The sequence below is a fragment of the Homarus americanus genome, unplaced genomic scaffold (genome assembly GCF_018991925.1).
Source record: "Homarus americanus isolate GMGI-L3 unplaced genomic scaffold, GMGI_Hamer_2.0 scaffold30768, whole genome shotgun sequence".
In the NCBI taxonomy this organism is placed as follows: Eukaryota; Metazoa; Arthropoda; class Malacostraca; order Decapoda; family Nephropidae; genus Homarus; species Homarus americanus.
The window spans coordinates 624779-638902 of record NW_024746690.1 but is presented as its reverse complement, the minus strand read 5'-3'; the positions used below and the strand labels follow the sequence as shown (position 1 = coordinate 638902).

The 14124-nt window shown below is 38.8% G+C and overlaps 1 protein-coding gene across 5 annotated transcripts in view; it reads left to right on the top strand.

Annotated features, from left to right (window-relative positions):
• LOC121879401 overlaps window positions 1-14124 on the top strand; it is an 81378-nt gene that overhangs the window by 55927 nt on the left and 11327 nt on the right. For all 5 annotated transcript variants that reach the window (XM_042386022.1, XM_042386024.1, XM_042386026.1 and 2 more), the window contains 7 exons: window positions 7107-7339; window positions 8119-8250; window positions 8385-8636; window positions 9331-9627; window positions 12291-13081; window positions 13300-13547; window positions 13903-14014. In XM_042386022.1, the coding sequence (XP_042241956.1) occupies window positions 7107-7339; window positions 8119-8250; window positions 8385-8636; window positions 9331-9627; window positions 12291-13081; window positions 13300-13547; window positions 13903-14014 (2065 nt within the window). The remainder of the gene's footprint in view (window positions 1-7106; window positions 7340-8118; window positions 8251-8384; window positions 8637-9330; window positions 9628-12290; window positions 13082-13299; window positions 13548-13902; window positions 14015-14124) is intronic.

The following is a 14124-nucleotide window of genomic DNA, read 5'->3' as shown; positions in this document are numbered from 1 at the left end:
GCCCGACCCTGTGTGTTTCTCCTCAGTCAGCTCTTGTTGATGATAGTAGCTCTGTTTTGTCACGACAGACATGCGGAGAGCCCCCCCTCCCAGCATATTTCGTCTTAAGATTAACCACTCTAAGTTAGAGTGGTTAATCTTAAGACGTCTCTAACGCAAATCCAACCTAACCTAATATAACCTAGCATAAGCCAATCTAACGTAACCTAATCTAACGTTACCTAATCTAATCAAACCTAACCTAAGCCTTAATTCCTCGTGTAGCTTTAGGGTGTTTAATCATCAGGTGAAATAAGCTGGGGGGTTTAACCTTCTCGTGATCCAACAAGCTGTGTCAATATTCAGGAACAACAATGCCATTAGTGTTTTCTTATTTGTAAGGTTAAAGGTTACAGATTCGTGTAAAAACTACGAAATGCCCTGAACTACGAGCTGCCCATTGAGTTTGCTGTCGTCTTGTTATTTAGTCTTTTACTTATATCTCTGCCAGTAACTTAACCATTGTCTTGACTTAATGAATTAGAATGGAATATAAAGGTACGGGAGACGGGGTTGCTGGGTCGTGTCTGAGAACCTTATTGTCGCCCAAGAAAACATATTGTTGAGGTTGAAGAAGGTCGGGTATCAGGTGACAACACAAACCATGATAGGTGTTCTGCCATACCCAGAGTGTTGGGATAGGTGGGCGTTTGGCTGGGCGTTGGGTGGCATACCCAGAGTGGGCGTTGGGTGGCGTAGGGAGGGTGGGCGTTGGGTGGCGTAGTGAGTGTGGGCGTTGGGGGGTTGCTTCGCTGTGGGAGAGGGGGGGGGGTCGCTACACGGGCTCACACCTGCATCTTAATAATTCTAAAGGTTACAGTCTGGTTTTTAATGAGTTATCACGTGTAGAGTTATAGAATGTGAATGTGTTTGATGTGGCGTAGTGCTTCGTTTAGTAGGGGTTTAACGGGTCGGTAGATCGTATAGTTAGGTACCGTAGGTGAAGTGTGGAAACGTCTTGCCAGTCAGGAGCGGCGATCTTGTTAACTGAAGAAGACTCTGGGATGATCAGTGGCTTTACTCTGTTTTATTTACTGTTTATTTAAATGGTGGATATTAGCACAACTGTGAAGATGAAATAGAGAAAATAACTCAGGAAATAAGACAATACATTATGTGTTATGAAGGAAGTCTTGTAGGTAATGGAGTGACGTACGGAGAGAGGGGAGGTCTGAGCCATGCTGCACTGCTCCTGATATACCTACACCGTGTGCTTGGCGTAATAGAAGTAACGCCTTTAACTATACTGAAGGACGGCGTTGATCTGACCAAGGATCACAACAGTTAGATCAGTGACTATGGATGTTGGGCTCAGGGTGTGGTGATGGAGGGTAGTAGAGGCAGGTAAGAGGTGTGGCAGAAACCAGTGTGAGGGGGTAGTGAGGTGGAGGTACAAGACAGTGGGGGAAGAGGGGTGATTATTTGATGGTTAGGTGATGTGTGGGGGGACCTGGGCAGCACCTATAGAGGAAGGACAGTAGTGTGGTGGCGGGAGAACCTCACCTGGTGGCGGCCAACACCTGTCCTCCCACACCTGAGTTGGCGCTCCTCCTCAAACTTCCTTTTACTCTCGTACATTTTTCAAGTGCAAAATCATTAAATCGTCCTTGTTATTTTGTTTATATTGTGACTGCTATCGCGATTTATATCATTATCTCTTGTAACAAACTAATTATCCTTCTCGATACTTAGCGAGGAAGAATGAATTAACTCTGCCATAGGCTTCTTATTCTTATATCTCACCAACGCACCTGGATGACGCGGTAAATATTCCTAGTACGCGAGGTGAGTGGTGTTGGGTTCATGGGGGCGTGGGCGAAGCAGTAGTGTGGGCGGGGACACGGCTACGCAGGATTTCGTCATGACCTGATCTGGACCTTCCCCAGTCCCCGCCCCACCTCGCTCCCTCACCACCACCACCTCCTGAGACTCCTTCATAAGGTTAATTCTGTGTAGGTCTTAGAAGTCTTAGGTCTTCCCTCGTATTTTTTCTCCCGAATATCGCAAATGCTCTCCGGATCCCTTTCACTTGTACCCCTTCACCTCCCACTTGTACCCCTTCACCTCCCACTTGTACCTCTTCACCTCCCACTTGTACCCCTTCACCTCCCACTTGTACCTCTTCACCTCCCACTTGTACCCCTTCACCTCCTTTCATAGCCTTTGCGCCTACCTCCTCCCCTTCACCGCGTTCAATCTGTTCCTCCTCCACACTTCACAGTCACGAGTTAATTATGATTTTAGAACAGTTAGTAAAATTTAATCCATGGGAAAACTGTGGCGTGGGATAGTTAATCTGAGGAGGAATGTGAAGTACTGACAGCTTTATTTTATATCACTGATTCTATTACATTCATGTGTTTTGCAATTTCAGTGTTGTTTCACTTGGGGTTAATTATTATAAGACAGGGAAGTTTACCTCCAATCTGCCCCGTTCCCGTTTTCTATGTCGATGGCAAATAGAGGCAGTGCAGCTTGTGGTGGTGCCGTGGTGGAGGAACAGTGTCTCAGTAACTACTATCAGTGAGGGAGGGTGGAGGTAGATCACTAATGTATATGCATCTCCTCCCTGTGTTGCCCGGATGTGTCGTGCGGGTGGGTTCCGTCGGGGCACTGGTGTCTCCTGATGAGGGAGTTTCAGTGTTGCTCTTGTGTTCAAATTTCCTGGCACTAGATATCAGCGTGAGGTGGAGACAGTGCCAGGCTGGTGAGGTGAATGGCAGTGTGGCGTGATTCACTAGTAAGGAGGCTGGTGTATTTGTGTTACAATAAGCTGGTGTGTGATGGTGTTGGACAGAAATGGCAAATAATCAGTGTGTTCCGTCTGGGGGGGAGCTCGGGTTCTGCATGTAGTAAGCGTGCGAATTTTTTGTCGCCATCAGTGTGTCAAGGCTTATTGAAGTGACTTTAGGATCCAGTTATTGATGCCTTGGGAATATTTGTGTTTATGTTGAGCTGCGATGTTTTTAATTATAACTTGGGAGACAAAATTTTCTGGTTGTCATATGATTTATGTTTATTAAACGTATGTTGAGTTGATTATTTATATACTAATGTCATTTGCAGTAATTGGTTGATGACTCTTAAAGTTGGTTAGAATAGTTGTGGGTTTTGTTATTTTTTTTCATTGCTAGACTAAATAGTTTTAGAATTATTTCCACATTGTGTGATGGGTGGGAAGCACGATTTCAAATAGTGATCGTTTACTATGACGTAAGGAGGGTGTGAGGCGTGGCGTTATTGCAGCTGGCAGGCGTTTATAATCATTTGTAACCAATGGTCAGTGAACACTCGTATCTGGCATGATATAGTTTTTCCTAGTGAAGTAAAACAGAATGTCAGTGGTACCTTGAGTGTACTGGGGTGAGTGAGTGTTATGCATAACAGGTGGATGTATGTAACGAGAGGTGAGGTGAATGATTCACGGTTAGAGTGTTCAATCAGGTGCTTTTGTGACTTTCTAGTTTGTGAGCAGGAGTGTGTGTGGTCTGTTGCGACGTCCACCTCCTGCTGCTACCCCACACCTGTCTCCGGGGGGGTCCACTCCAGGGGCGGATGTAGGGGCTCGTGTGTGGGGGGGTTAGCGCTCGAGATGCTCAGTAACGGTTGTAGGAATCTCCCTAGTCCTCAGTGGGAAGTTATTTCTTTAAAAAAATATAGTTATCACGATCCTTCTTTGCTGCCTAAGTTCCTCTTCCCCGGCGGGATATGTTAAAATCTTAAATTTGTCAGCTTAGTCATTTAAACCACGTCGAGTGAACTGTCTTGAAGGTGGAGTGTAATTTATCTCGTTATTGTTATCATTCATCAGAATAAATTAACGCATGAAAGGACGCTGCCACTGTTGCGTTAAAAATGTTGATGGGTGAAGCTGTTTGTCCGTAGCTCGGTGTGAAGTGTTGATAGCGTTTGGCAAAGGGAGGACAGCGCTATACCTCGTCTTGAGATTATAATGTAAACAAAACACTGGTTACTGCGACGTTCGCTTTGTTCGTCACAGGTAAGGCAGAAACCTGTGACTAGCGGGTTTATGCGTCTGGTATTTCATTAGCAGACAGGTGGGTAAGAGAATGTTGACGTCAAGTTATGTATTTGCAGCCTCCAAGTTCCATCCCATGGGAGGTGTGTGGTACTGTAGTAACGGTGTAAGAACAAGAAGAGAGTGAGTGTGTAAAGAACAGCTGTCTACAAACTTTAATATCCCTATCACATCGTTTGTAGCATGGTATAAAGAGAGAACGCGCGTTTGTGAGAATGGCACATTCCAACTCACCGACTGAGACCACCACTTTCACTAACGCCCGCCTCACAAGTTTTTTCTAGATTTTTACCCGTGAATTCATTTCCGTTTTGGTTCCTACATTAATATTTGACATGATAAAGTATAAGTGATAATTATTGTTCATAAAATTACATGTGAATTTAGTCAATAGTGAGGTTTATTACTTTCGTAACTTTAGTTAGATTTGGTGGGAGTGATGACCCAGGCCGACAGATGGCAGTGTGGATCCAGTTCTCTCTTGAACTGGCATTCTGGCGCCCGTTAAAACTCATTGTGCAAACAGGCTTCATCCAGTACAATTCCGGTCACAGTCCTAGCCTACATTTATTGCGTATGTGAGACCGGGGGCACCAGTTTCAATGTAAACAAATAAAGGATTGGCTGGATGCGGTAATGTTCGCTATGATGTTGAAGGAAATTTATGAATAATACGAGTGTTTGGGTGTGTGTAAAACAACATTAACTCAGAAATACAAGGCTGTCAGTTAATAGAGGATAAGGTGAAAATAAAAACTTGGCTTATTTTATTTGTCAGTATGTCAGGGATTGTTGATATCGGCGCCATATTTTAAGGCTGTATGAGATTATTAAAGACCAAGCACTATTGACACGAGCAATTTTTAGCTGCTGGAGCATTTAAAACCCAAGTACTGACAGTTAATGGCAACTTCAGCATGTATTTATTAGAAGTCGTTAGCACTTGTCAGTATTGGTCAGATCTCTGGTACTGTATTGCCTTTATGTTTCGGTCCCAAGTCAACACAACTTTTGGAAAATCAGAAATGTTGACGATTTTAATTATTTGTATGGGACATAGTGAGTATCCAATCCAGTCTTTACACGAGTGCACCGAACCAGGCCTGGTGTAGATTTTCCACATACAGTAGATCCTCCACTTCGAAGGCATTTTTGCTTTCACTTTAACGTAACCCTCAATAATCAGTAATGTAAGTTGATGATTAATGTTTGTCTCAGGTTTTAAGTTACTATAAAGAAAATTGGTGTAGGTGAAGTCGATGATGTTTAAGTGATGAAACGAATACACGTGGGCGTATGTGTTTGTGTATCTTGTGTGTGTTTCTTAACTTAACGGGATTAAAATTCTTTCACTATGCCTTAAATGTCACTCGGTTTGTAAAAAAGCATGGCGGTATTTTTTTGAACAGTTGATGAAAACGTTGTTATTTGATATACTGGTTATTGATACACATTTATACCTTGAAGTTAACTGAAACACGTTTGTACTGTTTGTGGGGTCTAGTATAAGGTAGTGCTGATCAAAATTAACCTCAGTTGTGAGCCAGTTTGACCCGTCCGACGAGGGATCCATCTGGTGGTCATGTTACAACCTGTATCGTGGGATATTGACCCCCGCAGAAGCCCCTAAAGAATTATAGAGGCTTGTTTAACTTCTCTTCCCGTCATTTTGTGCTCTTTTGTAGGCCTACTTTCCTCTCCTTTCCAGCAATGTTGCTGTTACCAAACCCTAAAGTTATTTACTATCCCCAGTTAAAAGACTACGAAGGAAGGAAGCTGAAGTAACGTGTCCTCTCCTGCTGATTGGTCTTCCTTTACTCAATTTTGTCCGCCAAACGTTATGCTGTAGTTACGTTGTAATTTATGCGTGTTAGTGTTCTACGTTAACATGATAATATATTTTTTTCTGAGTAGTCATGAATTATGAGCCTACTTTATATAATCCCTTTTAGATAGTTATTTTTTGCTGGTGTAAATTTCCTGACGAAGTATTCCCACACTGTTTTCGCAATAAATATGTAATCACAGTAGGAAGGTGAAGTCACAATGTTAGACATCGTTGCTCATGTAGGTTGTTCACCCTATATGTAGTGTAAAAACTGCCCGCAACTCTGGCGATCAGCGTGTGGGAGGTGGTATATGGGGGGTTATTTTGCATAGTTTGTATATACTGTACACATTGTATTATTGATTTTATATATTGAAAGAGTTATTGTCGTCTAGGAAAGATATTATATGTTGAGTTGGATTTCCGATTTTATTTTATCTTAGAAATTGGCATAATTTTAGTTGAAGACGAGACGTGTAGTAAGATGTAGCCACAACTGCCAACTTATCATGTGCGGCGGTTACTGCAATATGTCAAGGGTTACCGAGGTGTATGTGTGTGTTTGGTGTAGGTGTATGGGTGTGCTTGTGTTTGCATGTGTAGGTGTGGGTTAATGAACAGTAATCGTAAATGTGTATTCTTGTTCGTGTATTCAGTATAAATATGTATACAACCATAGATGAAATTTTTGTATACGTACTTAAATATATTATCCTGAAGTCAGTAATTAATGAAAGGTATATTTGTAACATGAACTGTACTCTATTCCAACACATGTTTCGACCAAGTATCAAATGGCTGCAAGACTTAGGTATACTGCAGAATATGTTAGTGTCAGGATCAGAGGATTAAGGCACTGGATGTTGAGAAATAATACAAGTGGTAATTATTTGAAGTGCATTACATTGTTTATAGGAATGTTGGTAAATAAAATTGTTGAAAGAGAGATGAATTTATTGAGAGATTTTGCACTTCATGGGTTAGACTCCTTAGAGGATCACATGAAGAATAGCCCCCTAGCTTATTTTGTCTTGTGATTAAGCACCTTAATGTTACCTGGGGAGGTTAAGGTAGAATTAGGTAAAATAAACATGGGTAATAGTATTAATGTGATCTTAGTGAGGTACCCTTGGTTACATGTGAGTATGATTGTTAAAAAAAAATGTTATATTAATTGTTTATTATTTTATGCTCTAACAGGCAACAGCCCAAGTCAGATTACACCTACAGTGAGTCGCTCACCTACCGTGATCGGGTGACTCCAGACCGGAAGATCGGGTCCCCCAACATGTCCCGTCGGGGTCTAAGGGGTGGGAACATAAATTATATTAAGTCACCGGATTTCACCGTATCAAATATGGCCCTTGAGACCGACAGTAGTCTCTTAAACCTCAGGACGAGAACTGTGCTCAGACCAATGGATGCTCTCTCAGGTATGTTTGACCTTAATGCACTATGTGTATACAGTAATGTGTCTATGTATATACACAAACACATGACTGTATTAACTTATTTCTTTGTTGACAATTGCTTATGTTATTACCAAATAAGCAACAAATTACAGTACAGTACTGATGTGGAAAGCCAGGTATTTGGATGAGTTAAACTCTAAAGAAAATTGATGGACAATAGTGTTGTAAGTTTAGTTCTTTATAGGTATAAGTATCCCAAAGGGCATTTCCCAGTCAAATGTTCATATCTGGAGTTACCTGAGGGTTGCTGCATGGGAGATCATAGCCTCAGAAAACTGGGAACACTAACTTCTTTGGAGTAAGAATTGTGAACTCTTGACATAAACTGCCAGTGAATGTTGTGACAACTTCAAGTGTGAGTGAATTGAAGTCAAAGGCTGACAAACATGAAACATCCTAAGGTACTGTACACTGGTAAAGTAAAATAATAACCATATAGTATATTGATAGAGCTGTGATACTTTTGTATAGTTACACAAATTATTTATCATCAGGTTCAGTTCTGTGAATGTCAAGTACAAGTGTATTTTTTATTCAGCTATCAGTTTTCATAAGGTCAGACCAAATCTTACCCTGAAATGAAGTGCCTGGAAAAGACTTGTCATTTTGTTTGTGATCAAATTTGATTGCTAAAACAGAAATTGTTGAGGGAAGCTGTAATAGAAACTGGGAGAACTAAGAAAAGATTATTGTGTAACAAAAGAACACAATTCTAACCAAGTTTTTACCACGTGATTCAGATACCAGTGACGGTGAGGAAGTTCAGGTAGAGATCCCATCTACCCGCCGATTAAGATCAAGCAGAAGCCGGAGTATTGATATCATGCCTAAAGTCAATGGTTCTGCAGTTACCAGAACTATTACTACTAATTGTAAGTTTGAGTATACTGTACAATGCTTTTTGAATGTGTAGTATAACTTTTAATTCTGGATATATTTCTATTTTTAATGAATTTTAGAATGTTGACAGTCGAACAGTATTAATTATAAGCACTGTGGTCCATAGCTCTCACAACTACAAGAACCCTTCATTGTGGCCTAGACACAGAAAGTGATGTGGATGATGGCACGGAGTCTACGGTACCCCTCCGTGCCACTCCACTTACAGCAAGAAGTGGTACACCACTTGGCCGTGCAGGAACCCCCATCAACAGATGTCATTCAAAATCAAAAATGTTAATTGATACTTCTAAAGGGGGCTACACGTTAGCTAAAGGAGCCATTGCAGAAGATTTGGAAGAAGAGGAGAGACCTGAAAGTATGTATGAAAAGAGTATGAATTATATGCATTAAATGTAAAATGGGGATGGAATATTACCTTTTCTGTGTTTTAACTTGCATAGAAAACCGGATAAGAGAAATTATAGTGCCAGTTTACAATTTAAGGTTATTTTTATGTTCTGCTGTTTCTCCATTTCATTCTTCTAATAATAATCTCCTTGATTTTACTGAGGCACTAGTATTTTTGTGCAGGTACAGTACTCTTATTTTACATTTTACTGAGTTCAAACATTGGTTTCAGCTGTCTTTTCATTCATTCATGAGTAGCCAGTCTCAGATGTGTATTAATAAATTTCATTCAAACTTGGCATAAAGTTGAAACTTCCCACCTCCAGTGTTTTTGTCATTCAGTATGGCTACCAATTATACTACTTTTTTCCATAATTTTGCTGTCTATTTTGGGGACTGTGTTGCCTCTAATGATTGGATAATTCTGCTCTTGCAAGGTATTTCCCACCCAGGTACAGATTAGCTGGAATTAGGAGTGACATAATCTTTCGATTTACTGTCTGCTCTGATTTTATCCTTTAATACAACAAGACCCAGTGATATCCACATAATTAATCCTTGTTTCACTGAACCCAGCTCATCTATCCTGAAAAAGAAAAGGGATGGGAGGAGGCTGTCCATGTAGGTGTGCTCAAAGACAAATTATGTAATTCTCCTTGCAGATACAGTAGTAGTCTGGACCAAGAAGACCTGGCATAGTATAACTCGGATCACTACACTAATTACCACATCCTTCATCATGATGGCTGCCAGAGCAGTAACTCCCACAGCTGCTGATTCATCATCAACCTCAGAAAAATCTTCAAGATATTCTTTTCTGTCAACCATCAACACCACTCGAAGGAAAATGACAAGAGTAACGACAGAATTCTTTGAATCAACAAGAGAACGTCTGAGGAAGAACCCAATTCTACTTTGGATTCCTCTTCTTTTTATATTAACTTTGTTGGCTCTTACTGGTAAGTGTTTTGTGAATTTCTCATGTATGAAGTCAGATCATAGTAAAAAAATTATTTTGTTTTAACTGCATGAATTGTGTGTATGCATGAGTTTAATGTTTATAGAAGTACTTGAAGTGGATGTGGTAACAGGGTTGAAATTAGAATTTACTCTGCTATTGCATCAGAAATGTGGTAGATAATATGAATGATCCAAAAAATCTAAGTTGCAGTACATTACGTACAGTATATACTGTATACAGTATCCTTCATAAATGATTTGTACTCTGTCATATCTCCCACTTTGAAGGTCATACAATTAGAGAATTGAACATTGTAGTTACAGACATTCTTCACACCGTCACATATTTTCTATAGATTTTGCCAGGGTTTGTCCCTAAGTTCATGTCAATTGTATGGAATATTAATACGAATACTGGTGTAAGGGTTGTAAAGATCAAATATAAAATGACAGGTATTTTACTTCTGTTTTATCTTGTGTGTAAAGAGATAAGTCATCAAAAGTATTTCAGTATATTGTGTTTGTTGGCTGTTAATTTTTCTATGCTGATAATCATTAGTAATTACCCATTACACAGCAGGATAGATAATGAGCCACCTCCTCTTTACACTATTTTTAGTTCTTGTTCACTTAATCTAGTGGAAACAAAAAAAATTTTAATTGATAACAGAAATATGCAACATGATTTAATTTTATTTTTAATACATCACTTCATTTTTTACTGGTGTAAGCCGTGTTCCTCTTGATCCCCAGCCTCTTCAAGTTTTCATTTATATTTCCACTTTTCATTTGTGCTCCTTGACTAACCCCTAAGTTACCTTTGGTCTTCCTTCCTATCAAAACTTACTTTACAACATTTGTTCCACATTGTAGTAAAAACAGGAAAACACCCGATAACACATTAAAATAAATTGGAATAACACTAGAAATGTATATTTTTCTCATAAGATTGATTAACTTATTGATAAAACTTTCTACTTAAACAACACCATCCTGCTGCAGCAAAGTGTTATTGTTTTGTCCTGTGTTTACTATAATATGGGGCTGCAGTATTTCAATGGCTACTGACAGCCACATCATTCTTCTTTTACTCATATTTGAAAATGATTCCAGTATAGATTAGAAATATACCATTGAAAGATAAGTTTTACTCTTTTAATGTTGGTATTATTTACAAAATACTTTATTCAAACATTTCTCCCTATTCAGATTAATTATTTACATATGCTAATATTTACTTTGTCTGCCTAACCATTCATAGTACAGTACCTGGTCTGTGTTGTTGTTTTTCTTCTTAGAAAGTACCTAGTGAATGTGCCCCTCTTAGTCATTTTACTTTTAGAAATTATATAGCATATAGTACCGTAGTTTCATATGATCTTAAATAAGTTTTACAACGCCTAGTGGGCCACAGATAGTACCATTCTCACCCCATCGTGCCGTCTCTTCGGACTTCCCTCTCCACTCTTGAATTATACTGCACATCCCCTTACCATTCTTTAATTTTCTATTCTCTCGGTATGTCTGTACCTCCTGAGTAAACTCCGGTCAGCTTCTGTAAATGAAGGCTGGTATTTTTTAATCACAGCTTTATACCTGTACTGTATATAAGAATGTTTGCCATTATTACATAAGCATAAGGATGTATTAATCATTTGCAATTGATTATACTAAATTACTCATACTGAAAGTTAGTTTAAAATTGGTGTTAACAGTATTACTTTTAACCTTGATAGCAATATGATGTGCAATTTGTCACCTCCTGAAAAATCAGACATTTAACTTATTGTTTTCAGGTTACTACAACCCACAAGCCCAACACAACAAACAGTTGTCAGCCAATGTCTCAGAAGTTGACAACAGTTCTTTCATTGTTTAAGAATGATTCCTTCTTAACAAAATAGTTGAACTATTTCTTATTTAGTAAAAAAAGAAAAAACTTTCATTCTACTTTATCTGTACTGTATATATGCATTTTGTGCACCCAAGTGTTGAAGGTCAAATAGAGCCAAATATGATCAATGCTTGACCTATAATATTTCTTGTATGGTCAAGTGCTTGTTATCAACTTGTATTTGAATACTACACTTTCTTGTACTTTTAGTACACCATGTAGTGATAAGCATTAAGTTCTAAATGCATGAATAGAACAAAGTAGAGTAGAAGCACTTTACCAAGATGCATGAATCAAGCATTGCATGATAAAGTATTGTAGCAATTAATTAAATCACTAATATCGTATACTGTATATATGTGTTACGGAAATTGAAATCCTTGGTAATCTGCATTTAAGCTTAATTTTCCTATTGACAGTAGGATAATACTGTAGTAATGGCAAATCTATCTAAGGATTAACATGACCTTCTATACTGATAATTAAACATTCACCTGATAACATGATCTGTGTACTGTACTGTACTGTTTGGTATTGGGTTGTAGTGACAAGAAATTTAGAAGTGTTGTCAACAAAAACATGCCATGTTTCATCTAGTAATTTGTTTTGTAGGCATTATTAATTCAGTGTCTGATCTAATTCTCAAGACTTTCTTTTAGTCATAGAAACTTCAAAACTGATTCACAATAATATGGTGTATATAAAGAAAAATCTTAATTCATGTTATCAGAAGAATGAGAAGCTAATTTAAATTTTCTCTACTAACAGCTTACTGGTGGCTGTTGCAGTCTCGTGCCAAGACAGGTGATACTACTGACCCCACACAAACTGATGGACCTTCTTTCTTACATTTAATTTTGACAACTGCATCTGATCTCACCCACTGGGTGTTTTCTAGCATCTCCCAAGGCTTCATATTTCTTCAGGAATCTACACTAAGCTTAGTTTCTTGGTTAGCATCTGCTTGTTACACAGGTCTCATGTCAGTGTGGTTGACAATTGTGGGAATGTTTACTTGGCTTGGGTCTGTAGTACAAACTTGCTTGGCATACATGTTAAAGTTCCTTTACTTAATGCTGGAGTATCTACAATACCTTGCTTTGGCCATCTTGAGTTTCTTCTCTTCATCTGCATCTTATGTGTCTGGCCTCTTCTTGCCTATTATTGGCTCTAATGAAACAGAAGAAGAAATGCAAACTGTAGATTCAGAAACTCGGTCATGGAATATCATTACATGGGCTTCAAGTTTTTCTCCTATGGAACGTATATCTGAAGCGTATGTGAGCCTTTCAGAAGTAATACAAGCTTCAGGTAACTGGCTTTGGACTGGGTGGCTGTGGCTGGTGCTAACTGTTGCTGAAGCTCTTACCACTACTGCATCATTCATCCTCTGGCTCCTGGGCTCTACATGGGCTTTTATCTGGTACCTGGTATCTGGACTCTGGACATTACTGACTTATGCAATTGTTGGTACTGTTGGGGTTGTAACATCTACTGCAACTACAGTATCATCTATAGTAGTTGGAACTTTATCTACAGTTACCAATAATGCTAAACTGGTGAGTTATTTATTGTGTTTATTCTGAAAATATTTAGTGAATATTTTTATGGCCTCTGGTTTATCTGCTATAAATGGCATTTAATATATACAGTATTAAAAGTTGGTAAAAAAATATTTGCAGGATTGTTGCATGTGGTGTGAAATACAATGCCATCTCTATGTGTTTGTTGTTTTATGGCAGGTCCCATAGACTAAAAATTTTTCCTTCTCATACAGCTTGTACTGCCATTCACCCAGACAAATAAATCAAAGAGCAAAGAAACAGTAACACCAAAGGCACAAGAAACAGTAACACCAAAGGCACCAGCAAATGAACAGGCAGTAAATTTCAAGGGTATATCGGTTGCAGAAGTTGCAAGTGTAGTGTTGAACAGTCAGGAACTGAAGGCCCTTATTGCTACAGTAGCTTCTGAAAGTTCTAACAAGGAGCAGCTAACGATTGAGAATGTTTCTAGCATTGTGATGTGAGTATTATTAAAAAAAATATATTGTTTTAAGTTTTCTCCATTATAAATTAATTAAGTGTGGATCATGTAATATGTTCCCATGTTCTCCAGCTATTATATCTTGGTTTGGAAATTATTCTTGTTACCATTTCACACATTCTCTCAAGCTTTTCTTTCACCATTCTTGGGACCACCTCTCTTTTGAACCCTGGTGCTTTCAGCCAGTTCATTGACTTTTCTTATTTCCCACCCCCACTCTTTAAGCTCCAGAAAGTCCTTAAGTGACTTGGGCTATAAAGGAACAAAGAAACCATTGTTTGGTGAGTCTGTTTCCTCTAATATTTAATCTAATCAAACCACCTCATTTATATAGGTCAGCACTACAGGAGGAAAAGGTCCAAATAACTACCACAGCTCAGGAGACCAACAGTCATATACTGTCTCTGAAACAGCAACATGAACTCCTTCTAAAACAACTGGATCTGGTAAGACTCATGTACAGTATTGTTATTGTAGAGTGAATATCTTTTATTTACTATTATAGTAAACCTTCATTAACCAATCACTTATGTGGTGAGGGAGCAAATTGAGGAAC